General features: G+C 40.3%; 2 protein-coding genes across 4 annotated transcripts; both read right to left on the bottom strand.

Annotated features, from left to right (window-relative positions):
• Window positions 1-4,754: 4,754 nt before the first annotated feature.
• rab18a (RAB18A, member RAS oncogene family) lies at window positions 4,755-9,384 on the bottom strand. The gene is made up of 7 exons (XM_061265961.1): window positions 9,193-9,384; window positions 8,509-8,564; window positions 8,255-8,316; window positions 7,996-8,068; window positions 7,251-7,369; window positions 6,871-6,937; window positions 4,755-6,655 (listed from the first exon to the last, which is right to left on the bottom strand). The coding sequence occupies exons 1-7, from the start codon at window positions 9,258-9,260 to the stop codon at window positions 6,486-6,488; spliced, it is 615 nt and encodes a 204-aa protein (XP_061121945.1). The 5' UTR covers window positions 9,261-9,384; the 3' UTR covers window positions 4,755-6,485.
• Window positions 9,385-9,772: 388 nt separating this feature from the next.
• On the bottom strand, window positions 9,773-22,785 carry itgb1a (integrin, beta 1a). 3 transcript variants are annotated; one of them, XM_061265733.1, is made up of 17 exons: window positions 22,447-22,785; window positions 16,759-16,819; window positions 16,371-16,456; window positions 15,984-16,203; window positions 15,729-15,899; window positions 15,417-15,655; window positions 15,179-15,334; window positions 15,006-15,101; window positions 14,477-14,566; window positions 13,831-13,971; window positions 13,550-13,752; window positions 13,239-13,477; window positions 12,945-13,167; window positions 12,252-12,487; window positions 12,008-12,174; window positions 11,287-11,364; window positions 9,773-10,901 (listed from the first exon to the last, which is right to left on the bottom strand). In XM_061265733.1, exons 2-16 carry the CDS (start codon window positions 16,817-16,819, stop codon window positions 11,287-11,289), a joined length of 2,406 nt encoding a protein of 801 aa, XP_061121717.1. In that variant the 5' UTR covers window positions 22,447-22,785; the 3' UTR covers window positions 9,773-10,901. The 3 variants fall into 3 exon arrangements, with proteins under 3 accessions (XP_061121717.1, XP_061121716.1, XP_061121719.1); XM_061265732.1 differs by lacking the exon at window positions 22,447-22,785 and adding an exon at window positions 17,609-17,777; XM_061265735.1 differs by lacking the exons at window positions 11,287-11,364; window positions 22,447-22,785 and adding an exon at window positions 17,609-17,771.
• Window positions 22,786-24,080: the final 1,295 nt, after the last annotated feature.

Raw genomic sequence — 24,080 nt, 5'->3', positions numbered from 1 at the left:
AACGCACAATGTATTGTGATATTTAGACGAGCCGGCCAAGTCGCTGAGACAGATTTAGGGGCTTTAACGCTCACAGGCAGTTTTGTGTAGACGTATAACAGCCACTTTTGAAGGCTAGCAAATAAACAGGCCTCACATTTTGTACATCGCCAAAGCCAAAACTGCAATGTTACCATAAATCTGGAATCGAACGGGCATACTGAGCCAATGCGGCAGTTCATTCCTCCAGATGTTGCTTATGGAACCGTCTGGACGTGCAAATCGAAGCGCGGGTGAGTTGCAATTTGATGAAGTCAGTTGGTGATTTTCATTTGATTTTCGAGGACAGAAAGATCTAATCCCGTTCTGCTTCGACTAGCCACGGCATCAAACCATCTGTCTTCATGTACTGGTCGTTAATGTCAAGAGGAGGCAATATTTGAAGCGATTATTCACTGGGCGTACCAAGAAAATGTTAAATGAGACTTGTGTTGTCTCTGAGTGTGAACTGCAAATATATAGCCTGACGTCTGGATTATTACTGACAACGTTGTTTTATACGGTGATGTTGGGACGCTCTGATTAGACAGACTTGAAATCAGGGACTGGAAAAGGGTTGAAATTAAGCATCAAATCAAAAAAGATGCCAAAATATAAATCACTTTAGATATATTTTGAGTCATGTGATTTGATACATTTTCATTCTGAAGTTATTATTGATGGTTTGGGACCGGGTACCAAATGCACTGCTTGCAAATTTTAAAATGTGATTACTTTTTGCTTTTGTTGATCTAATGCTTCTTTCATAAGAGGTCATATCACGAAAAAATTAATTTGAAATAGCTTGTATGTAAATTGTTATACAAAACTAAGTACAACTAAGTTATCTGGTCAAGGGGGCGGGGCCTCTGTATTACAATTTAATGTGCAATCAAAATGATCGCGTCGCTGTTTTTCTACAGGTTAAGTTACAACATTGTGTTGCTTTAACTCAAAGCCTTTGTGAAGGCCAGCAATCAGTACTTGATATCCAGGGTCAAAGGTGACGGATGGCATCTCATGACCTACCTCAAACATACATGCGCTACTGTCTGATGCTGGATTGGATGAATGTAAATATTTGAACACAGCACCGCTGCCTGCTGGCAAGCTGAGCTCAGGCATCCCGCATCATAACCCAATTTAGGGGCCACTCTGGGATCTATGAGCAAAGAACTGAAGTTTGAACTGTTTGGAAGTAGAACCGCTGTAACAGCATCTGTTCGCAGCCCCAGGAAGGCACAAGACAGCGGTCGGGGGTGATGACCCGGTCTAATATAACAAGTCTACTATTGGAGAGTGTTTGCAAGAGCTCGTGTAAAATAAGACAGGGGAGGACCGGGGACAAGCTGAAACGCAGCGGGGTCATAACATGAGCCACATTGCAAAAGAAGGTGGGTGAGGTGTAGCCAAAATAGTTGGCCCACTACTGTACGAGATTGCCCACATCTACAAACATCTGGTTCGGAATTCGAAGGCATCTAAAGGTGTCAGTTTCAACTGGGGGAGAGAAAAAAAAAAAGCGGCTCAACATTTCCAATTCTTAGAAAAGCAAAACCAAGATCAGACTAAAACTCCTTTAGCTTAATTTTACCACATACAATATACATTATTACCCCATAATACAGTTTACAGGTATTATACTCTCAAAACTGGCTTAAATTTCCGACAGGCTGAAAGTGAGACGATGTCCAATCGAGTCTGGAAAACGTCATTTTCTGAAATTCAAAACTTTGTTGAGTTGCAAAGGCAATAGTTGTAGTTACCCCTAAATCTTGGCAGTGTTTGTTTATAAGAATTTTGGGTGTATGTTAAAGAAATATAATTTGGAAGGGGAAAAAAAACTTCTGGGCTTAGTGTTATTATCTTTAAAAAAGAAACTAAAAATATAAACTACAATTTAAATATACTGTTCATGAGACTGTCACCATAATAAAACATTTGAGTAAGACATATTTTTAGATTCTTAACTTTGCCGGTTATTAAGCATAAAAACAAGACTAGCTTTGGCCATTTCTCTCAAACTATATCAAGTTGGGGGGGAAGTTTTGGTTTTCACATCTTTGCAGAAATGTTCAATCAAACTGAAGTCTGGGCTCTTAAGGACATATAAAAATACCCGTATTAAGATCAATAGTCTTGCCGTTACAAAACACTCATCTTGCCTCTTTTCTCACATTATTCGGTGAAATAAAACCCTCACAACAACCTGGATAGTTCAAACAAATTAGTTGGGGAATACAAAGCATCATATGATCATGTGACCGGGGTACAACCACCCTCAGGGACTCTTTTATTTGACTTTACAAGTGGGAGAGCAGGACATTTTTCATATCCAATTGTCCACTGTTTGTTAAAATACGCTAAATATCCGTGATCCGTATTAACCTATAGTGACATCACAGACGACTGCAGATGTTTTTCGTAACAAAATAAGATAAATTGACATCTAAAAAGGTTTAAAAGATTTTGAAGCGCTCAACGTATCCCCACCAGCCGATCTTCTACAGCCTTCCAGACCTTTTCTTGTCAGGGTCACATGGTCTTAGTGGTTTTCAGTTAATTTTTCTGGTCCGACCTCAAAGCTAAGATCGTCTTTGGCTAAGAAAAATAAGCCATGCAATTATAACACAGGAGGGTAGATTATTTACACAAAATAATGAATTTGTTTCTATACATGCCAATCATTTCGACCAGAAGGTAGTTTATTAATGCGGACCCCCTTCTCCTCCCTTCCACTGGGGGCTACAGTGGAGCATGTGTAAAGTCAATGACAATGTTTGAGGCTCATGGAAAACTAACACCCAGGCCATGTTGATACAAAGTGATTAGTTTATTATAGCAGCTGAAGGCCTGACTACATCGGTCGTTGGTGTTTCCATGTTGTAGAGATCCGCATGGGTACCCTGACACACGCAATGACGCCATTCCCGTGGAATCCGAGGATGCGTGTGACCAGATGTCACGGAGGGAGGGGGGGGGGGTAATTTATCGGTAAGATAAGGCAATGCGCTCATCTTTATACTTTGGTAGCAAAAGGCATCTCCCGAGTTGCCGGCGTGTCCTTGCCCCAGATGTTTATTGCAAAAAGTAACCCGAGGCCCGAATGAAAGCATCCCCTCCTGTGAGAGGAGTTTTCTTTAAAAGGGTGACGAGTCCTCATCCTTTACTTCCTTTTGGGTCTTGTCCACGGGGTACTGTTTTCAAAAAATAAAAAGCGGGTTACAAAATAACCATTTTGGTTTAAATTAGATTGAGTGAATATCAAAATATGGTAAAACTCAATTACAGCTGATCTAACTTACATGGGATGGAGTCTAAAGGTTCATACTAGGGTGGAAGTTTCCAGCTCATTCTTATTAAAGCTGTTTTGCGGATGAGGAGACGGTGAACCTTGCTACCTAGGCCAATATCATTGATCAGACCTCACAACTCAGGAGAAATTTGAAGAAAATGGTACAAAACCGAAGCCCTTGTGCTTTCTGGTTATTTAAAAGTAACCTGAGAGACAGATTTCGGACAACAGTAACAAAAGCACCTGAAGGTTTGTTAGGAGTTCCTTCAACCTAAATCAGAGATCATTTGCTTTTCATTTCTAGAGTATCTCCGAAGCTCCCCTTATGGTAAATATATTACTTTCCTAAATGCATGGCAGAGGACGAAGGGATGATCTTTCCAATCGTGCTTTTAAAAGCCAGCAAGGCACTCAATCTAACCATGAGCATGACATTGTGAGTGACGCCCGGGAATCGGACACCTTATGAAATGATGTCTGATGTCTCGTAACATTTTAACACATGGCAGCTCTGACTGCTCCCGAGAGAAGTTCGTCCGACTTTTTGTCCATACCTGCCAGAGATATACTGGCAAAGCAGAGGAGCAAAAAAGGACAAAGCTTTATTAACGGAGGATTTCTTCCTGACACATGAAGAGACTGACAGAAGGACAGAAAGTATTCCGTCGAGCGTTCCCTGTGGAGTTCCTCTTGACTTCTCATTGTAGAAAAGTTCTGTTTAGTCTATCGTTCACGTCAACAGCACTGATGGTGCATAGGCGTCACTGGCGTGGTGCCTACATGAAACTTACCGTCTTGGTGGTTTGATATATTGCTCAAGGATGCTTTGACAAGGAAACTTTCTGCCTTCTCAATCAAATTGATCTGTCGGTAGTTGGCTAATCATCTTTTTTTAAAAAGAAAGTCACTACAGCCTCCACCAAATTAAAAAAAACAAATCAGCGAGCATCTGTCAGTTCAGGACCTTCCGTACTATCTTGATGTTTTTCCGATGTAGGCACGAGGATATGGCAGCGCTTACAGCTCAGCACACTGTCGCACCACATGAAGGCCTCAGTTAGTATTTGACTGAGACATATTTCCAGACGGCGGGCCGCACCGTGGCAGGAGATGAGGAACACGCTACAAGCGTCCTCGCTCACGCTGCCAGGCCTAAGCCTTTCATAATCGCCCAGGAATTATACACATCCCGGTTAAAGCGTTGGTAGGATGACTTACGACTGTGGTTGTTTCCCCGAGATGTCTGCCAAAAAATATGATTTAGTTCGATCACACGTCTGGGGTCTGAGGCTTCCTCCGACACTGTTCAAACACACGTCTTTATTCCGAAGGCAACGGAATGCCAAGGGTGCCGAGTGAAAAACTACTCACCTAACAGCGACATTTCCAACACGGCAACCGTGACAGCAGTCATCTCCACAAACAGAAATAACGAGATTGCTTTCATTCGTTATTATCGTTTATTGCGCTAACTTTATCTCGACATAGCCTTACAGTATGTGTGATAATGACATTTAAAAAAAAAAAAAAATACAAAGAAAAATAATAGTTTAACAGATAGGACAGTCTGTAGTAAATATGTAAACATTCAGCTTTACAACTTAGGAATGATCCTATCAATTGCTAAATATGTCAAATGTACACAAGAATATTTCTCAACGGAAATAAAATGGCAGACATCACAAGAGTTTGCACTAATATAATAATATTAAAACCATGTTGTGTTCAATAACAGTTCTAAAACCAAATTACTGTTTTATCTTGAGCTTAATCGACATACTGAAAATAGGTAAGGCAGTTCCACATGCAGGTTAAAAAAAATAAATTAAAAAAATCTCCAAATTTTGATTAGACAATGTAGTGTGCTATTCATGTCCCTTTCACAATCCCTGTATTAAAAGATCAGACACTCGGAGCTACCGTACATTTCCCAGATTCAAACCCAGCACGGCTGTTAAACCCATTTGCAATGTGGGGCACAGAGCACAGCCTTTTTTTTTTCTTTTTTTTCTGTGACTGTTCAAATTTAGGCAACACTTGCTGGATATTGAACACTTTTCCTTCATTATGACAGAACGCAGCGCTGTTAGTGATATCGCTGATATTATCTGTCTGAGCGAGCAAGCGCCAGAGTGTCTCGCCCTCTCTTGAAGTGTCACATTGACCACGGTGTTGGGTGGAAAGCTTTTTTGCTGGTGCCAATCCATTTGACTCATCCACTTGTGTGTGTGTGTGTGTATATATATTTAAAAAAAAAAAAAAAAAAAGAAAGAGCCTTAAAGATCAAAGTCAATAAAATGTCATCCCAAAACACTTGCTAAATCGATTATATTGAGAGTAAATGAGGCAGTTGTGTGAGTGGAATCCAAGCCGTGAGCAGAGTGTTGCTCTGGACTTTTAAGATGGTTTGGCATTATAGAACGTCTGCATAAACAAAGTGTGCTGTATAAAGTATATAAATTGTGTGTAAAATATACGATGGACAAAAGTCTTGGGACACCTCTTCATTGAAATCAATTCCAGCTGGCTTCCTTGATTTTCACTTTACCAAGATGTTTTGAACAATTATATTGTTTCAGTATTTGTGCTTGGAGGAGGTTCATTTCCGTTCCAGCATAACCAACTCCAGTGCACAAAACAAGGTCCTTGAGACTGGACTTAAAAGCCCCGGCCGCAAACAATAAGAGGACTGGTACACTCTGGTACCCCAATCCTTTTGTCCATATAGCAAAGCATCTGTACCTATCCAGCTTCAACAATAACAACAACAACAAAAAATAAACTTAGTCAATATAATTCCATGATACTGCTTCAGAACCAGATCATTAAACACTTAGATTTGTTTCCTTTTTTTAGAAGAAAAACGACACAAATTGCAGAAAGTAAACTGACGATGGCGATTCATCACAAATTCCAAGCCGATACTGCGCCACGCATCCTACGTTGAGATCAAGGCTGAGCGGCTTTTGCATTTCAAGCGTACCTTTATAAAGAACATGTGCAAAGAGTAACGCCTGTGTGAACGCAGGAGAGGTGAATGATCCGAGCCCACAGTCTGGGTATTCAGCTCACGGCAACACGACGTGTGAGGGGAAGAGGACGGAAGCGGAGATTTGTGTCGAAGGGTTTTGGGTATTCACACTTGTATGTCAGAAAACTACACGGCTGTTATCTAAAGCAGCGAGCAATATCCTCCGCAGGCTCCGCCTCCCGCGTCCTCGTCGGTGAGCTGCACGGCTCGGCCGTGGCTCTCGCTCTGCCATAATCCCGGACTCTGGATGATCTTTTCGACGAGTTCCTCAAATGCACACTGAACGCCATCGCGGGTTTTTGCACTGGCCTCTGTGAAGAGTTCAAAATCATAGTCAATGCTAAGTACATCAACTCTTAAGGACAAGAGGAGGGGAGGAGAAGAAAAAAAAAAAACTTTTGAATTATAAATAGACACTAAAATTCCTCCACCAAAAGTATTAGAGAGCCAAAAAGCAGTTTCCCCTCTAGTAATAGTCCATTGCGACGTGCCCAGTGGCTGTTCAGAGGGAATCCTCCTGGCTTACCTATAAAAAGCATGGAATGTTTTCTTGCAAACTTCAGCCCTTCGGCCCTGTCGAGTTCGTGGTTTTCCTGAAACAAAGAAGTAGTAATGGCTTATTTGAGGTCTGCCGGGTGGAGCTGTCAAATGGGCATATTTTTGCAAAGAACAAAACACAATGAATTTATAATACTATTTAGCGGTCAGTTGTCCAGTAAACTCCATCTATACAAATTTAACCTTACACGATGACTTAATTGGATGGATTTTGGTGTGGCAAAGTAAATCAATGACACAAAAAAATAAAATATTTTTGGCTAATATAAATATCAAATACGGTTACAAACACCTAACAGTGGAAAATGATGTCAATAAAATGGTGACCTTTTCTGAAAGGCAACTCACCTTGTCTATCTTGTTTCCAACGAGCATTTTCACAAGATCGTTCCTTGTACAGTACGTCTCCAGTTCATTGAGCCAGTTTTCCAGTTTGGTAAAAGTTTCTCGCCTTGTGACATCGTACACTGGGTCCAATCAAACAAACAGAGGTAGGCGAGATTGGCGGCCGACAAATTTCACATATTGATGACATTTCGCTACATCGGAATGCAGGTTTTTTTTTTTTTTTTTCAATAAACAAAGGTTGCATTTTATGAAATAAAGCTTCATTTTAGATGGTTTTTGAATACTGCATAGGCACATTTCATACATAAAATATAGTGTTCGTATGGGTTCAGTGCATAAGAAGTGCAATACGTACAGATAGACACATTTTTCACTCATTTCATCAAACATCAAAAGGAGGAATGGCAAAGCCACAGATGTTTGTTGTAATCTGGTTTATGATTTCCATCCACACAACACTTGTAGATTTTTTTGGAGTTGTCAGCCAACACTTGAATGACTCACATCCAAGTGTTTAGTAACTAATTAAATTAGACAAATACACAGTTTTTCATATTCATTGCATAAGCCCACACTTGCCCAACTTGAAAATGACATCAGCACATATTGAGGTTGCAACATACATTTTTTGCAAGTGTTTGCACAAAAACAACAACAACAATATCAACAACAACAACACAGAGATGGGAAAACTACTTCAGATATTTTCACTCATTAAATCATAATCAGTGTTGGAATTGCTTACCTAGGATGACTCCTTGTGCACCACGATAGTAACTGGGCGTCAGGGTTCTGAAACGCTCCTGCCCAGCAGTGTCCTGCAAAATAAAACCAAGTCATTTTTTGATTGGGAAGAAAAAAATTAACAGAGCAAAGCCCATAGCAGAAAAAGCCAGGATAACCAAAGTTTTGCATGAGTGCCATCTTCTGGACACTGACTGGAACTGCAGTACTGATTTTGTTTTTCTCAATACTCTTGTTGATTACTGAGTTATGGTACTTACCCATATTGCTAGCTTTGCCTTATTGCCATCTACACTGATGGTCTTTACTTTGAAATCAACACCTGCAAAATGAAAAAGCAACCAGTCAATAATCAATCAAAGAATCCCAGCCAGCCAAGTTAAACAGTGTCCTTGTTTTTTTTTTCCCATCTTTGTAAGGATTTGGGTTTTTGTTTCAATAGAGAAATCATTGTGTCTTTCTAATTCTACACCCAACACTTATTTCAGTTTTATCTTGATCAAATGTTACTCACCTATTGTGGCTGTTTGCTCTGGGTCAAATGTGTCATCTGTGAATCTTAGGAGAAGGCTGCAGAGGATAAAAAAAAAACAGTTGAGGAAAAACAAAAAATACAGCAGACTCACTTTGACACGTAACTCGATGCTGACAGTAAAATGGTCTTGCTAAAGTGACTGCTATGTGCTTAACTTGCCCAATTGCAAGATGACACCATTGCCTGGTTGTGGTCAGTAGGTCAAAGTTCATTCTTAACTACAACTTCACTGGTGACAACAAGTCTTAAGTTCACAAAACCTTACGAATAAAATAATGACACCCAAAGCACATGCTATAGTTTGCAGTTCTTGGTAGCCGATGATTAGTCATCAAGTTGGATCATTTCTTGTCTCATTCTATGACACATGCAATGTGAAGGTTTATGGATCAAAATCATGCACGCAGTCATGAAAACCATCACAGCAATGATGTCACCATCTTATCTGCCAGCTAACTAGCGTGTTACAAAAAACCCTAATCTTATTAAACTTCATTACGGGAATTCGCAATCGTGATAGCCGTCCCGTATTGTTCATGCAGATAAGACTGTCACGACAGAGTTGCGACTTTTAACACTCTTGTTTAAACGCCAAAAAACAACAACGAGCTTGTTGCTAGTCAGCGTTAGCCGATTGCAACAACACCCTTCGTGGTTACTAACCTGGACTTCCCGACGCCACTTTCTCCAATGATTAGTATTTTCAACGTTGTCAGAATGTCGTCTTCCATCGCCTTTAATAGGCAAATTGTCCGTCTATAGTGAACAATTTAAACGATCGTTCAAACGATGTTTCTTAACAGCTAGCATTCCTGTTTACTGCTTTGAGTGGGCGGGGCTTGTTAGCGTTTTCCCGTTACACGTATCCTGTTATACTAATTGAGCTTCCGGTTTGTGTATGTAATCAATTTACCAATAAAGAAATAAATGTTGATGTATCCATACATTTATTTTTTATGGAAAATTTTAAAGGACAAGTCAACTCCAAAATCTTCCTTAAAATAATTTGCTCTTTGCGAAACACCTTCAACAATGCGTTCTGATTACTATTGTGTTTCTGGAATATAAATACAAAACATATTCATTTTTCCCCTTTAATTGTTAAGTTTATAGATACATAGCAAAGATTAATAGATATTTATAATATAAATTTATAGAGGAAAAAATATTGTAAATGCAACTTGCTGTCTCCCAAAAACACAAACATTCGTATAATCTGCCTATCTTAATAAAGAGACATCAACAGTGTTTTGAGAGTTTATTTAATAAATAAGTCATTACAGCATAAGGGAGAGAACATGGTGATTGAAATAAAAGGCACTTTTCAAAACAATAAAAATACTGTAAAGGCGCATGTGTGGTGCTTCTGAGGCATTAAGGTGAATGATAAAATATTTTTGCAAAACAAAACAAAGTACGACTGACAATGAAGTTCACAAAGGAAGATATTTTTGGGAGTTTTGGGGGAAAAAAAAACAACATAGGAAAGACCTGAGAATAAATAAGTCAGTCGTATTGGTAAATTAGATGTTTTACAATTGGTAGTGTTTATCAAAACAACATAAATCCTTTGATTCAACATCGCCATCAAATGATTTTTACGAGTGGTATACAGTCTATTTGTGATAGCATATCAACAAACCATACAAATGTTTTGTTGATATTAAACATTTATATTATAGTGTAGTTCCTTCAAAATATGAAAAACTCGTGAGTGCAATAAATCTTCATTATGTCTGAGCTGCAATCCAAACTGCATTTACAAATATTTATTCACTTTTGCAGCACAAAAACTTAACCAAAATTCTCAACTAAACTTCTATTGCATTTGTTTTTCAAGATATACACATAATGTGGCATGATGTGCTGCTGTGGCTGATGATTTACATAAACATCCAAAACACCTCAGGTCTTGTCACATATGTAGAAGGACACCACAGACAGTCAGTGCAGAAAGACACAAGAGGAAATAGCATACAAGATGGCAGATGAGCGTGACATTTAAGAAGCTGATTATTTCTAGGGCATGAATTATTTTGGATGACATTCACCTTCTGCTGGTAAAACAAGTGAAATGAAATGCCCGTACCAGACCTTTGGCAGGATAGAAAAACAACTTTGATTCATAAACCTCTAAGAAATCTGAAAAGTATATACACATACTGTACATCTAAAATACAACAAAAGCATATAAATACGTGTTAATAAAAAATACAGACGCATGTGCATTGTAATGACCAAGCAACAATAGGAAACAATCCTCCTCAGAAGCCGAACGTACAGCAAAAATGTCAAATTCTTCTTCCTCATTTGCCTTCATATTTGGGATTCACCACAGTCGTAACAGCACTTTTGTAGATGGGATTTTCGCCCTGGGAATTGAACAAAAAAATTATGAATCATTCCAACACAAAACATGTTAGAATTCCCTGATTTATTATTTGCAAATATTATAGTGCACTGAAAACACAATCAGGACATGCCTCTGAGTTCTTAGAAGGTAAGACCTCTTTAAATACTTACCAGAAAACACCCTTTTTTGTAATCGTAGCCAGATATGACACTTGATCCTCAAATCCTGTGTATCACAGCACACTCATGCATTCGCTTTGTCCCTATTATATTCCTCTTCCCCTTGCAAGCTCATGTAATATTTAGTGGTTTTGCAAACACAGAGAGAAAAAAAAGACACTGAGAGACAGTGCGCACACACACACACAAAAAAAACGCATGCAGGAAATGTGAAAGAATACGAACTCAAAGGACATCAGCTCTACGTCCATAGTTTGGATTCTGGAACTTATTGATAGGACTCTTGTATATGGGGTTGTCTTGCTACAGATAAAGAATGAGCACAGAAAGATTTCAGAATGATAGAACTGCAAGATGCAGAGAAAAGGCAAGGATGAAAACAGAAAAGGCGTGCGTAACACAAAAAGGTTCACAAGAAGGGACTGAAAAGCCTCATCAATTGAGGACTCTACCAAATCTCACCACAAGGTAGCGAAGGAGACCCGTGTCATAAATTTAAGATCTTATCTACTCCACCACTAGGTGGAGTCTGATTACAGCCCATTAGGTCGTGCTGCAAGCTTGTCATATTGATGTTGGCCGATGACTACACCAGGCAGGAAGTCGGGAAAGGAGGCGGCGCAGACACTCCCCGGAAAAAGCTTGGGCTACGCATAACATTCCCTAAAAAGTCCATGAAGCCTCCGACATTTTCCGCTTGATTTTGAGTGCCGTTCAAAAGCAACCATCTGTTTCTCCGCACTTTAGAAAAAGAACGTGAGCAATATTACCAGTCTGCAAAGCTCATCTAACATGATCACAAATGAATTTACTGTTTTAAGGACAACCTTGCACCAAATACTCCCCCACACCTGGTTTTTGTATTAACACAAGTCAGGGAACTGCAAAATCCATAAAAGTATCCCTTGAATATCTCACAGAGCTTGTTGTACTTCCAAACCCTCACCGTATCCCACTTGGCGTTCATCTTCTCCTTCTCAAATTTGGCAAACTCTTTTCGATCGTGGATGATTGTCAGCAGCTTCCAGATGAGCAGCAGAGCCAAACCGATGAGGACGATGCCTGCGACGACACCTACCACGATGGGTATGATTTCAGGACCGGCCGGACAATCTGAAACACAGCAAGGGAAGGTCAAAATAAATATCAAGGAGCAAATGGATGCTTTTTCAACTTTGCTTCTTGCTTACCAAGAGTTTCAACCACATGGACCTCCTTTTCTGTATTGTTGTTGACAGCGTAGGTGTAGTAGAACCAGCAGTCGTTGGCATCCCTCTCCTTACAGTGCATCACAGGGTAAGAAGCGTCGTTGGGCTGAGGCAGCTTGTCCCTGTCCTTCACTTTGATCAAGTTGAAATAGCTGCAGTCACGTTCGCACGTTTCCTTCTTCTCACCTGTACCAAATGCCCGACACTGGACGCACTCCCTAAAAGGAAGGCATGTTATCACAATTTAGAGTTGGGATCATTTTTATACTCCCGTATTTCCCGGACTATAAGGTGCACCTAAAACCCTAAAATTGTCTCAAAGGCCGACAGTGCCCCTAATAGTCCGGTGCGGCTTATATATGGACCAAATTCCTAAATTTAAACTAGCCTGAAGCATTGTGTCATGAAATCAATCATAAGTGGCCCGCTGAAGACTATGAATCAAGAATCAAAAAGACTATGGATCATTATTTTGTGATTATCGAGTTGTTTCGTCTGAAGTTGAAATAAAAAAGATAAAATGGAGAATGATTTGATTTGGATTCAAAATCTGACATGATGCATTAGAAAGGACAAAGTTTTAAAATGGGCCATTCACAGAAGGTGCCCCTTATAGTCCGGTGCGCTTTATAGTCCGGAAAATACGGTAATTATTTTCCAAAATGTCAAACTTACTTGTGCTCAGCGCACACTCCCGGGCAGGTAGGGCACATTTCGCAGGTGGGACCCTGAAATTTAGGGTCGGTACACTTGCAAGTGCCGCAATCACATGTCCCTCTGCCGTTGCAAATCTGCTTGTTGCTTGCCAGACATGTGCTGGTATCCAGAGAACAGTCACAGGCGCTCCCAGTCCACATGTGGTCGCATATGCACACTCTGCAATCGCAGCGGCCGTGCCCTAAGGAATCAAAATGAAAAAACTTTTCGAATGATTCCCTCAGAATTTGCAATTTCTATTACGTTGCTCACCTCCGCATAGTTTGTTTCCTGATCGGTCACAATTAAAGTTATCACATTCGCAGTACTGTCCGCTGTAACGCTCTTCCGGATTGTCTTTCTTCTTGCACTCGCACGTGCCGCACACACAGTCGCCATTATTGCTGCATATGTCGGTGCCGTTGTCTTTACGGCAGGTGCGGTCCATGTCCTCTGTGGCCACGTCGTTGCTGCTGCATTCACACTGTTTGCCCACGCGTCTATCATAACACCTTGGAAATAGAAGAAATATGCACTCCTTAATCTCATTTTCCATCCGGTAGAACCATCTGGGATTGACTTACTTGCAGGCGCCGCATTCATAGGTCCCGTTCCCAAAGTGGCAATTGTCGCTATTGGCGACGCCCTCTTTATGGCATTCGCACTCACAGATAAAGTTGAGCATAATCTCGACTTCCTCTGTAAATCCCAATGGCTTTATCTTGATAGTTTCAGGTTTCCCTTGCTTTGGACAGCCCAGAGATGTCACACTGATGGTAAAAAAGACCTGAAAACAACAACAACGGAATATTCTTAATATGTCGTGAAAATGAACTGGGTTTTTTTTCGGATTTCAATTCCTTACCTCATCTCCAATTGAAATATTGGAGCATTTTCGTCCATTTTCACCCTCAGTGATTAGTCCGTTCTTACAGCGGGATGTGTAAGCAATGGTCACCCCCTCTGGAAGCTTGCTATTCTCCAGTATGACCTCAGACGAGAGGGACTGTCAAACAAAGAAGAGATAATAACATGGAGGGTGATTTTTTTTCCCCTTGCAATGGAATGTCATCTGGTAGTTTTGTTTAGACAGCAGGCTATACAAATGGCTTCACTGAATAACATGGGGATTTTTTTTTTTTTCAGGCCAGTCTTCAGGATATTTCCTTAGATCACAAATGAACAATAATTATTGTTCATTTTTACATGATTGCTTGTGAGTAAATTAATTATTCCATTTTTTTTCCCAAGTCCCCCTTACATTAAAAAGGCTTTAAAAAGTGGTTTATGGCACATCACTGGCGGAGCTAAGATTTTTTTTCCTAGGGGGGGCATGGGGTGGCCCCAGGGGGGGACCAAAACAAATAAAAAAATTACAAACCCAAATAATTCTTCAGAAAAATCTGACAAATTTGTCGATACGTGTGGGGGTTTTTTTTGGTAGGGTGTAAATGTGGGGGTAATAAATACAAAAAATAAACAGAAATTATCTGGTCTATTATTATACTTACGTTGTAAGCATCGATAATAAGGTTGATAACATTGCTTGAATTAGCAGAGAGCGTGCCCACTGCAGACTTTGGTATCAGATTTTTCAACTCCTGGGAACAAAAAATAAAATCACATTTCAGCGTTATTTATTCTAAATCCATTAAATTCATACCATATAATCCAAATAGCACTGGAGCGCTACAAAGTTTTCTTTTATGGTTTGGATGGACACTATTGCATTACACATTTTTTATTGCTGGGAAGCCCACCAGGGCTTCTGTGGGGTCAGGCATTGAAAGAACCTTGATCACAGTTAGATCACGGCTCCCCAACAGATGGAAATAATCAAAGATTCAAGGAGAGGCTGCCATTAATTTGTAACAGATGTCTTGGCCTAGTTGGAATTTTTAAAAACTTTATTGTTCCATTTATTTATTTACACGCGAGGAAGCTACACCCCACACGAAGAAACACGAGTAATAGGAATCAATCCCATTTTTTAAAATTCACAAAATAATATTTCAGCATGAGAGAATTTATAAAACTAACTTGGTAAACAGGCTGGAACTCCTCAGTGACAGCAAATATGGTTTGAATGTTGTTATCGCTCAGCTTCTGAACCAAGTGAGCAATGGAGGGATAGTCCTGAAAGAAAAAAAATCAGGACATTTCAGAATAGTGGCCATGTCTTATTTCCAAAATCCAAAATCCTGGACACTCACATAGTAGTGGCTCATGGTGTACGCATTGTTCTCCAAATGACATTTTCCATCATTAGGCAGTACGATGCCGCCGAGCTTGCCATCTCCTGCAAAGTGGAAGCCAGCGTCAGTGGAAAACACCAGAAGGCGAGTCACGTTCCTCCACCCGATCTGGTCCTGAGAGATGAGGAAAATAAATAAATTAAATACATGGGATTGATGAAGGTCTCATAAAATAGACATGAAGAAACCTGCGTACCCCACAAACAGCCACTTGCATGATGGCATCGAATCCACCCTCAGGAGAGTCCAGGTTTCCCGAAATATGCTGCTGGCCCACCAGGGTGTTGAACCTTTTCCCATCACTGGTGAGCTTCAGGACGTTTTTGTAGCTGAACGGGCTGGTGCAGTTTTGGTCACCCGTGCACGGGTTCAACAATTTAGCCGGGGTGGTGCTGATGTATGGCATGACTGTCTTCTCCACAAAAGAACCAAAACCTATGACATTTTTTTTTAATTAAACCCAGGAATGACATCATTATATGATTAACCCAAAAATTAAATTCCATACCTATCCTGAAGTCAGATGTGATTTTTGACATTTCTAGCATCAAACTGGTTCCTAAATTCTTGACGTTCTCCAGATCGTCTTTCATGGAGTATGAAAGGTCCATCAGGTAGTACAAGTCGATGGGGTAATCTTCTGCCCGCTTGAACTTTAGGTTGAAAGACTGAGGCTCACCTACACACATACACACACACACACACACGTTACATGATACACTCACATCAAAACAAGCAGAGAACATCATCTTCAACTCTTCACCTGATCTGAGAGTGAGACTGAGCTTCTGAGGTTGTATCTGGGTGATTTCTTCCGGCTTTAGTTTCCCCGCTCCTTTTCTTCGGTTGCTCACTGCTTTGTTTCTGAGGATCCTCTTTTCTCCACGAGGGTTCTCTATCAACCTATCTCCACAACCTCTACTCTTCAAAGACTGCAGCTCGTCGCATCGGGTCGACACGGCTTCGCCTTGTTTTAGGAAGTCCTGAAATCACCATTTATTATAGCCGGTAAATGTTACATCCATAATAAAAGACGGTCACGTGACTATAAATCATCCTAGCCAATGCTTTTACACGAGGATGTGGAAAAAAAAAGGAAGCAATTCGATCCAAAATGTGTGTTGTTGCTTTTAAGTAAATGGATTCATACCGGGTCTGTACACCAGCCACATTTTGCTCCAGCTTGGATGCACTCTCCACAGTACATGGCATTTGCACTGATGCACTCATTCCCCTCTGTATAAAAAAAAAAAAAAAAGAAACAAAGAGGATGCAGTGTCAGAGAGTGCAGCCCAGTCCCTGCAAAGTAAGCAGCTCTGTAAGCCTTCGCGTTTACACATCAGTTCATCTGGAACGCTGCGGCTCTATCGTAAATGGAGACGGGATCGGAATACCCAGCCGCCATTATTTTCTGCATGATGCTGAGGTGGACTTTCAGTCAATGACATCATCATAAATCAGGATAGTGGCAACCTCGACTGCAGGCTTACAGTATCAAACAAGTTCTATGAATCTGTTATTTTTTTTCCCCAATCTACCTTTCTGAGCATTGCAGAAGACTCCTAACAACGTAGATATCAAAAGCAGCTTCAGGTCCATCTGAAAAAAAATATATATTATTGCATTAGTCTATATTCAACTCCTCATTTTTGCCCCTCCCCTCTCTGAAAAAAAAATGACTGATAGAATCTCTAAGCAGTTGAGGTTTAACTGGTGGTAATAAATTATCTTTGGTGCGTGTGGGAAGGGGGAGGGGGATGGCCTGGCTATTTTCAGTCCGTCGCAGGGCAACAGGCAGCTAATTCAATTCAGACACACATATATGGAATAATCACTTACACGCTCTTAAACACGCACGGAGGTCTGCCATTTCCCATCATTCCTTTCACTGTAAATAGCACAAGCTCCCGGGAGGCCTTCTCCAGAAATGCATATTGACCTCTCAGCTCTTTTGGTCAGCCAAATCGATTCATCCTGTCTTGCTCTTAACGCAACTCTCATGACTTTATAACTGAATACGATGATAACCATAGAATCATAAAACGTAGTTTAACAACAATGGAAATTTGTATCCTAAAATGAATTCCACTTAAATCCAGGCAGGCGTCTCGAATTAGAGTCTGAAGATTTTTCGGCCGGTGGCAGTCACCGCCTATTCATAGAGGCTCCATAAAAGTCTGCATTCCCTTACACTGTGGTAAAGAAAGCACTGACGTTGAGCGTAGGGTGTTAAGTGATGCATTCCTCAAGCCTGTGCACCAGTGTCCCATTCGAAAGACGCATTTTGTCCATAGCTCCTTAAATTAGCCTCCAATACTGTTCACTGGTTCATCACATTTCCAAGAGCAGAGGAAACAAGACTTTGTAAAACTCCTATCTGGGACTCACCATCAGCTTCAAATTTGGATGATGTGTCAGAAGTCAGTGAAGCTTTACAGCTGCACAGTGGAATGTTCTACTGGAGTAACGTTCAAATCCTCCTCCATACATTAGAATGTTGTAAATCCAACTATTTGATGTTTAAGGAGGAGAAAGGGCAAAGTCAGCAGAGGCAAGCAAATTCTGTGGGATCCTTTCCTTTGGAATTGAGTCAAGCTCTTTGCCTCGGAGTTGGGGAATATGCGCCGCCCTTTCCTGTTTTTCCTTCTTTTCCATTCCTTCTTAGCATGTCTGGGGAAGAACACGTATTCTAAATGCAGGAAAGCCCTGGCGTTTTCTTAAAAACAGCGTTCACATTTCATTATTCTAATCATGCCATTTATTACCGTATTTTCCGGACTATAAGGCGCACCTAAAAACCTAAAATTTTCTCAAAAGCCAACAGTGCGCCTTATAGTCCGGTGCGCCTTATATATGGACCAAATTCCTAAATTTAAACTGGCCCGAAGCATTGTGTCATGAAATCAATCATAAGTGGCCCGCTGAAGACTATGAATCATGAATCAAAGAGACTATGGATCATTATTTTGTGAGTATAAAGTAACTTAATGGTGCGCCTTATAGTCCGGTGCGCCTTATATAAGGACAAAGTTTTAAAATGGGCCATTCATTGAAGGTGCGCCTTATAGTCCGGTGCGCCTTATAGTCCGGAAAATACGGTACATCAAAATGTGCTGCTTTGTAGAAATATCACATTTTGATACAACAGGACAGACCAGCCAAAACATATTTTGAGGGTTTCCATCATTCTTTTGGTCTGTCCAGAATTGTCTGGCATATCTTGGACATTCCACACTCTCCCCCTCCTCTTTCCTTCCTCTTCCACTTTACCCGCATCACAATCCGCAACTCACTTGCTCAATACGAGCCAAAAGCAAATTTCCCTTCCCCTTTCCTTCAAACTGGTGAGAGGGAACATTTTGGCAATCTCAGAGATGTAAAATGACATCGATGAAGGAGAATATGTCTTCTGGTGTCTCTGCCCGTTCCCCTCCCCTCATCACCATCAAAAGGATCCTCTCATGGAGGACAAAAGCAATGAATCAGGCTGTCCTTTGAGAGCATGAAAGAGGATCTGATTCTTAATGTGTGCCCGCCTCTCCCATGAAAGAGGCACTGTGTGATTAAATAATACTAATGAGGAAGATGTCGTTGCCTTTAATTTTGGTTCAAATGAGAAATTGCGTCACAGCAAACAAACAACGACAAAAAATAAAAATAAAAATTGACGGCTTTGGAGATCCCAAATGAGGCCTGATCTAATTCGATGTGGATATTTTTATGATAGAACTAGACTAGAATAGAGAATATGAACCCGGAGGGAAGGAATGTAAAAGAACAACAAACAAATTCCAGTCACTCAGCTTGTCATTCCTTTTTTTGTTTAAGTCTTCAAATCAAATCGACATGGATGTTTTCTTTTCAGTAAGAACGATATCAGCTTGTGTTATTTTTCCACAGTTTAAGATCCCGCCAGTGGGAAGGAGCGTGCGTCATAATATTACTTGATGGAAAAAGCATTATTCTTACTTGTGCTTCATTTGGGGCCTGCAGCAGATATAAACATTAGCTTGAATTTCTGCTCTGCATTTCACACAAAACACTTAGCCACAAATGTTGGGCTGAAGCCAGCTAGCATTCTGCTGGTGTGTGACAAAGGCTAAAGATACAACGCAGTGAAACGGACTTGAACCGACTTTTCCTGGTTAGGCAATCAATAACATGTAACTTGTCTTGGTTACTTTTCAACACTCGTTGAAATTAAATTAAAGCTACGCTCAAAAGCTTTTTGTTCACTCGTTCGGCGGAAACAATCGTGACTTGTGCACAGACTTGGGACTGGCTCCAAGTCCGTATCACTATTCATGGCTCCATCCCAAGACCGAAAATAACTGTACAATGTGGGGGGATATTTCGGACTCATCCTTCTCACCTGACATCTGCAATCCCTCTAAAAAAAAAAGGTAGACCGTCACAAAAAGACCTCAACTGCACCAAGCTTCCACCCACGTGAATGTGCTGAGCTTTACTTAAGTCAGAAGCGGAACATTCAATCCTCACCAGGATAGGGGCTCATGATTGACATTTCTTGTAAGGCCATTACCAACAAACCAGATCAAAACTACAAAAGCAGACAATATGGTTGCCATGCAGATGTTTATCCTCATCTGCCACTAATGTGTTGCTTTGGCGAGCTTACACTCAAAGTTGTCATCGCGGGAGCATGGAAGACTTACAGCAAGATCAGAGACGAGGTTTCTGTGCTTGTTCCTGCCACCTGGCAAGTGTTTGCCCCGAGCTGCTGTAGTCAAAGACCAATTGTGAGCTTAAGAAGGAGGAGTCGCTAAACACTAAAATCTCCACAAAGCGCAGCGTCTTTGTTGAGTTGGCCCTTCCTCTGCTGGAACACAGGAAACTCAACTGGATCACACAGGAAGCCTGTATTATGTTGCTGGAGAAGGAGTCACATACGACCCCCCCCCCCCCCACCCCCATGTGCATGACATCATAGTTGTCATTTGACAGTTTTTAATAAAGAAATAAAATAAACAGTTGCCTGGATATTTATTTTCAAGGATCAGGAACAAGAACTGCCATCGTGAGAGACAAATCATTAAGATGAATATAAAATGACGGCATGTCTGCAGTGTCAGACAAAAAAACAGCTGTGAAGTATTAAACTCAGAAACCTCGCCTAGATTTAGACTTTATTGGAGCTACCGGTCCCCACAGGGACAAACTTTAACTGGCGGCGACTCAAAATAGTACAGTACACTTCTTGACACGTGCCTGAGCACAACATAAACCAGTTGACAGTAGCCAAGACGTCAAAAGTGTTAATTCCAAAAAACAAAAAAAGTCTCAGCTGTTAGTCGCCTCTGCTTGAATGTGCCGAATTAATGACAAGCAGATGTCTTTCATTAGAGCCCCCCGCGAGTTTGACACTTGACCTAGAAGGCCTCTGTTTCCGCAACCACAAGTGAGTGAGAAATCTGCAGACTGGCAACAGTAAATACTTTGCGATGGACAGTATTGAGTAAATATGCATTTCAGTACCTGGAAGGAAATCTTACTTTGGATTTATTTTGTCTAATTACAGACAACCAGAACTGCCATACTAATTAGGATGCTCTTTATTGTCCCTCATTTGGTAATGTCTGCTGTTTTTATGACTCTTTCATCTACGATATGTGCGAGAATCGGATTGTGACTCTCACCGGGCGTTGCTGAGAGTTGAGTGTCAAGGAGTCATTCAAAAAGACGGAGAACAGAGTTTGCATTGTTTATCACGTCACCGCTTCAAGCCAATTTATAAACTTTTAACAATGTCGCTATTTACTCTTGGAACTTTGTGTTTCGGATTTTACATCAAGCTGGATTGTTGCAGAAGGAATTGAGGAGAAATGTAAGATATAAAAGCAGTCGAGGTCTGAATCTTCAATGTAACAGAGTCTCTGTTTATTTGGAAAAATGGGAAGCTTGAGAGCCTAATAAACATTCCCGTTCCCTCTCAGAGTTCAGACAATAAACACATTCTGCTTCTATTTTTTCCCCGTTAACATAATAAGTTTAGCTTGGTTTTCACAGGAGACCCTTGCAAGCAGGTCAGCTTTCACTACTCTTCTGTTTTTAGAAGCAGGCGCCACCACCCATAGACATCCAAACTAAATGTGGAAGGGGAAGAAAGACAGAGAGGCCTAAATTGTTGGTTAAATACAACTCCGAAGACACACCCCGCAATCTAACTGCCAATGTATGTACTTTAAGGAAAACTGGAAGTGATGGATTCCTTGTTGGTCAAGCATGTGATTCCCTTCCTAATGCATAACTGTTCTTCTGGGATTATCAGAAGGAGACCTGGCTGTTTTCCCACTTTGATGGTATGTGGCTGTCACATGGAGCTAAACATGAATCACCGGACTGAATCGGGGAGAACAAGTCCTTGGTCCCTTAAGCGTCATCAAGCTGGCAGCTGTTAAGCATTTTTATTCAACCACATAGATCCAATTGCATTTAGTTGGTGACTAAGACTTGATCAAGTTTGACGTCACTATGGCAGCTGTGTCCTGCATGGCAACTTGAGGTCACGTCCATTTCGCTGACGACATTACCTTCTTCTTTACGCTAAATCCAACCCCCTTTGTCCTATCCTCCTCATTTTTCAGTCTTACATCCCCGATGCTTCCTCTGCCCTTGCTCTCATCCCGCCTCCATTTCCTTGATTAAACTGGCTGCGGAGTCAGCGACTGTTTCGAAGGTCTTTATCATTGTGTTCGCCTTTTATCCAATGGAAATGCAGCCTGTCGTTTATGGAAGACGAGGTCTGGTGATTGTTCAGCTTGTATCCATGCAAAATTAATAAACTGAGCAGAAGTTAAAAAGTGATACACCGACACACAGATTCTCCCTAATGCAATTGATATATGTTTAATATATTATAATAAATATCTTAACCACTTTCTATGAGCCAGAAGCCTCCCCTGATTTTAAGTGATGCCTGAATGATTTCAACTGAGCATGTGTGAAGAGGGGATGCTTTTTCACATTATTGTCCTCCAAAAAAAAAACTGTTGCATGTATTTATCTTATTGAGAATGACTACATAAAAGCCTGATGGGGGGAAAAATCATTTTGCTCACTTTTTTTAACACTATAGACAATATCAATAGAGCAGTGGACCAGGAACAATTATAGAAAAAAAAATCGTAACATAAGTGAAAAAAAAACAGCAACATACTTTTTTTCCCTGTAATTTAAGATTAATATAAAATGATTATTTTGTTTACCTTTGCGTTGAAGTGGTATTCCCGTTGGAGCACACAGAAGATAGCAACCCTCTCCAAAGACAATCGGTCACAGCAGCGGCGGTTCCACACCGCTCCGCTGGCACCCGATCACTTTCTGCACCAAAAATAAAAAATAAAATAATAAAAACGTCACCGCAGATTTACACTACCGCCCATTTAATCCCGATCCCAGATAGGAATTGTTTTCAATTCAATTCAAATGTAAAATGATAATCTCCGGGTAGTGCGTGTTTTTTGTAAAGTAACAAGCGGCAGAGCTGACACGAAGCGCTTCTCTCTCCTCTTGCCCGAAACGCACTGTTGTTGAAATGACGTAGACCTATTTTAAGATTTTCTTTTTCCTGTTGCAGTACCAGAATAAAACGACCTCGGGCATCATTCTTTGTCACTTTTGTTTCTTTATTACTTCGCCAGAAAATCTGTCCAATAAAAACACAATAAAGAAATGTCATAAACACTTAAAATTTTGTTTCGCTCCAATGGCAAACCTTTGGTTATTTTGCACGCAACGTGCTTTAATTTGAAGATAGTGCAAATGGGGTTCCTGTTCATCTTCTTTCTTTTTTTTTAGTGATCATATCACGTTAGTGCGCTTTTGTCACTACTTAGGGAATTAACTGCATAAACAGTAAGCAATTGAAACTGACCCTCCTTGGCACTTGGATGGGAACGTGCAATTAATTTGATTGATTAAATTTGCTTTTAAATGTTTATTCGTGCAAAGAAAACAGATATAGCTCGTCCTGTATTCTGTTTTGTTGCAGAAATTAAAACTGAAGATACTATAATTTGTATAATGATATTTTGAAAGCCAGTTGTTCCAAAAAAAAATGTTTTCCTTACACGCAAGGGACTCACACTGGAAAAAACAACAACCATATCAGCCCCGGAAGGGCCTTGAATCCTGTTTAGTCTCCAAGGAGGGTTTAACCAGAGAATACTCGGGTTCGTGTCTTTTTTGTTTATTGGATAGTGCGTTTAAAAGCAGTTTTTAAAAACAGAAAAATGACCCGTTATTTGATTTCAGTTTTAAAGTAGAAATACCAAAATTGAAATACCGCTTTTTAATTTGTTGTCTGGTAAAAGTAAGTAAAAGAGCAGTTTGATATTATTGTTTTTATTCTAAAACAAACAAAAAAAGAATATATCGCGAGAAACAAATACAAATACAACGAAGCGTATATTCGTTTTTGGATTCCCCGATTTGACCATAAAATGTCAAAAGTGTACCGTATGTCGCCCTCTGCGGGTTATTATGAGAATTGCACCCAGTGATAAATTCCAGGAATCCAAAACAAGTACATTTACGAGCCGTTTCTTGATTTGTGTGTTGTGCTGTATTCTACTTTTGTTTAGAAATAAAATTAGAAAATCAAACTTTATTTTACTTACTCTTTCCGCAACAAATCAAGCTGTATTTCAATTCTAGTATTTCTATATCAAAATAAAAATCAAATGAGTGAAGTGTAACAGGAAGCCAGACATTTGACAAATATTATCTGAGGTTGGCAAAACAATCTAAACTCAGGCGCCATCTGATAATAAATATAACATTTTTTGGGGGAAATAGAAATAAAAAACTTCTGTTAAAAAACTTTAAGATTTGCCAAAAC

The sequence above is a fragment of the Syngnathus typhle genome, linkage group LG19, assembly GCF_033458585.1.
Source record: "Syngnathus typhle isolate RoL2023-S1 ecotype Sweden linkage group LG19, RoL_Styp_1.0, whole genome shotgun sequence".
In the NCBI taxonomy this organism is placed as follows: Eukaryota; Metazoa; Chordata; class Actinopteri; order Syngnathiformes; family Syngnathidae; genus Syngnathus; species Syngnathus typhle.
The sequence above is the reverse complement of the archived record's forward strand: the minus strand, read 5'-3'. Positions and strand labels throughout refer to the sequence as shown.

Excerpts from the sequence above, each read along its gene's own strand:
- rab18a (XM_061265961.1), bottom strand. The coding sequence starts at position 9,260 with ATGGAAGACGACATTCTGACAACGTTGAAAATACTAATCATTGGAGAA. Across the intron at positions 6,938-7,250 it reads TTGGAAACAAGATAGACAAG|GAAAACCACGAACTCGACAG; the intron begins GTGAGTTGCCTT and ends TCTTTGTTTCAG. Across the intron at positions 6,656-6,870 it reads ACATTCCATGCTTTTTATAG|AGGCCAGTGCAAAAACCCGC; the intron begins GTAAGCCAGGAG and ends AACTCTTCACAG.
- itgb1a (XM_061265732.1), bottom strand. Across the intron at positions 15,900-15,983 it reads CAGTCTCACTCTCAGATCAG|GTGAGCCTCAGTCTTTCAAC; the intron begins GTGAAGAGTTGA and ends GTATGTGTGTAG. Across the intron at positions 11,365-12,007 it reads TGAACGCCAAGTGGGATACG|CAAGACAACCCCATATACAA; the intron begins GTGAGGGTTTGG and ends CTTTATCTGTAG.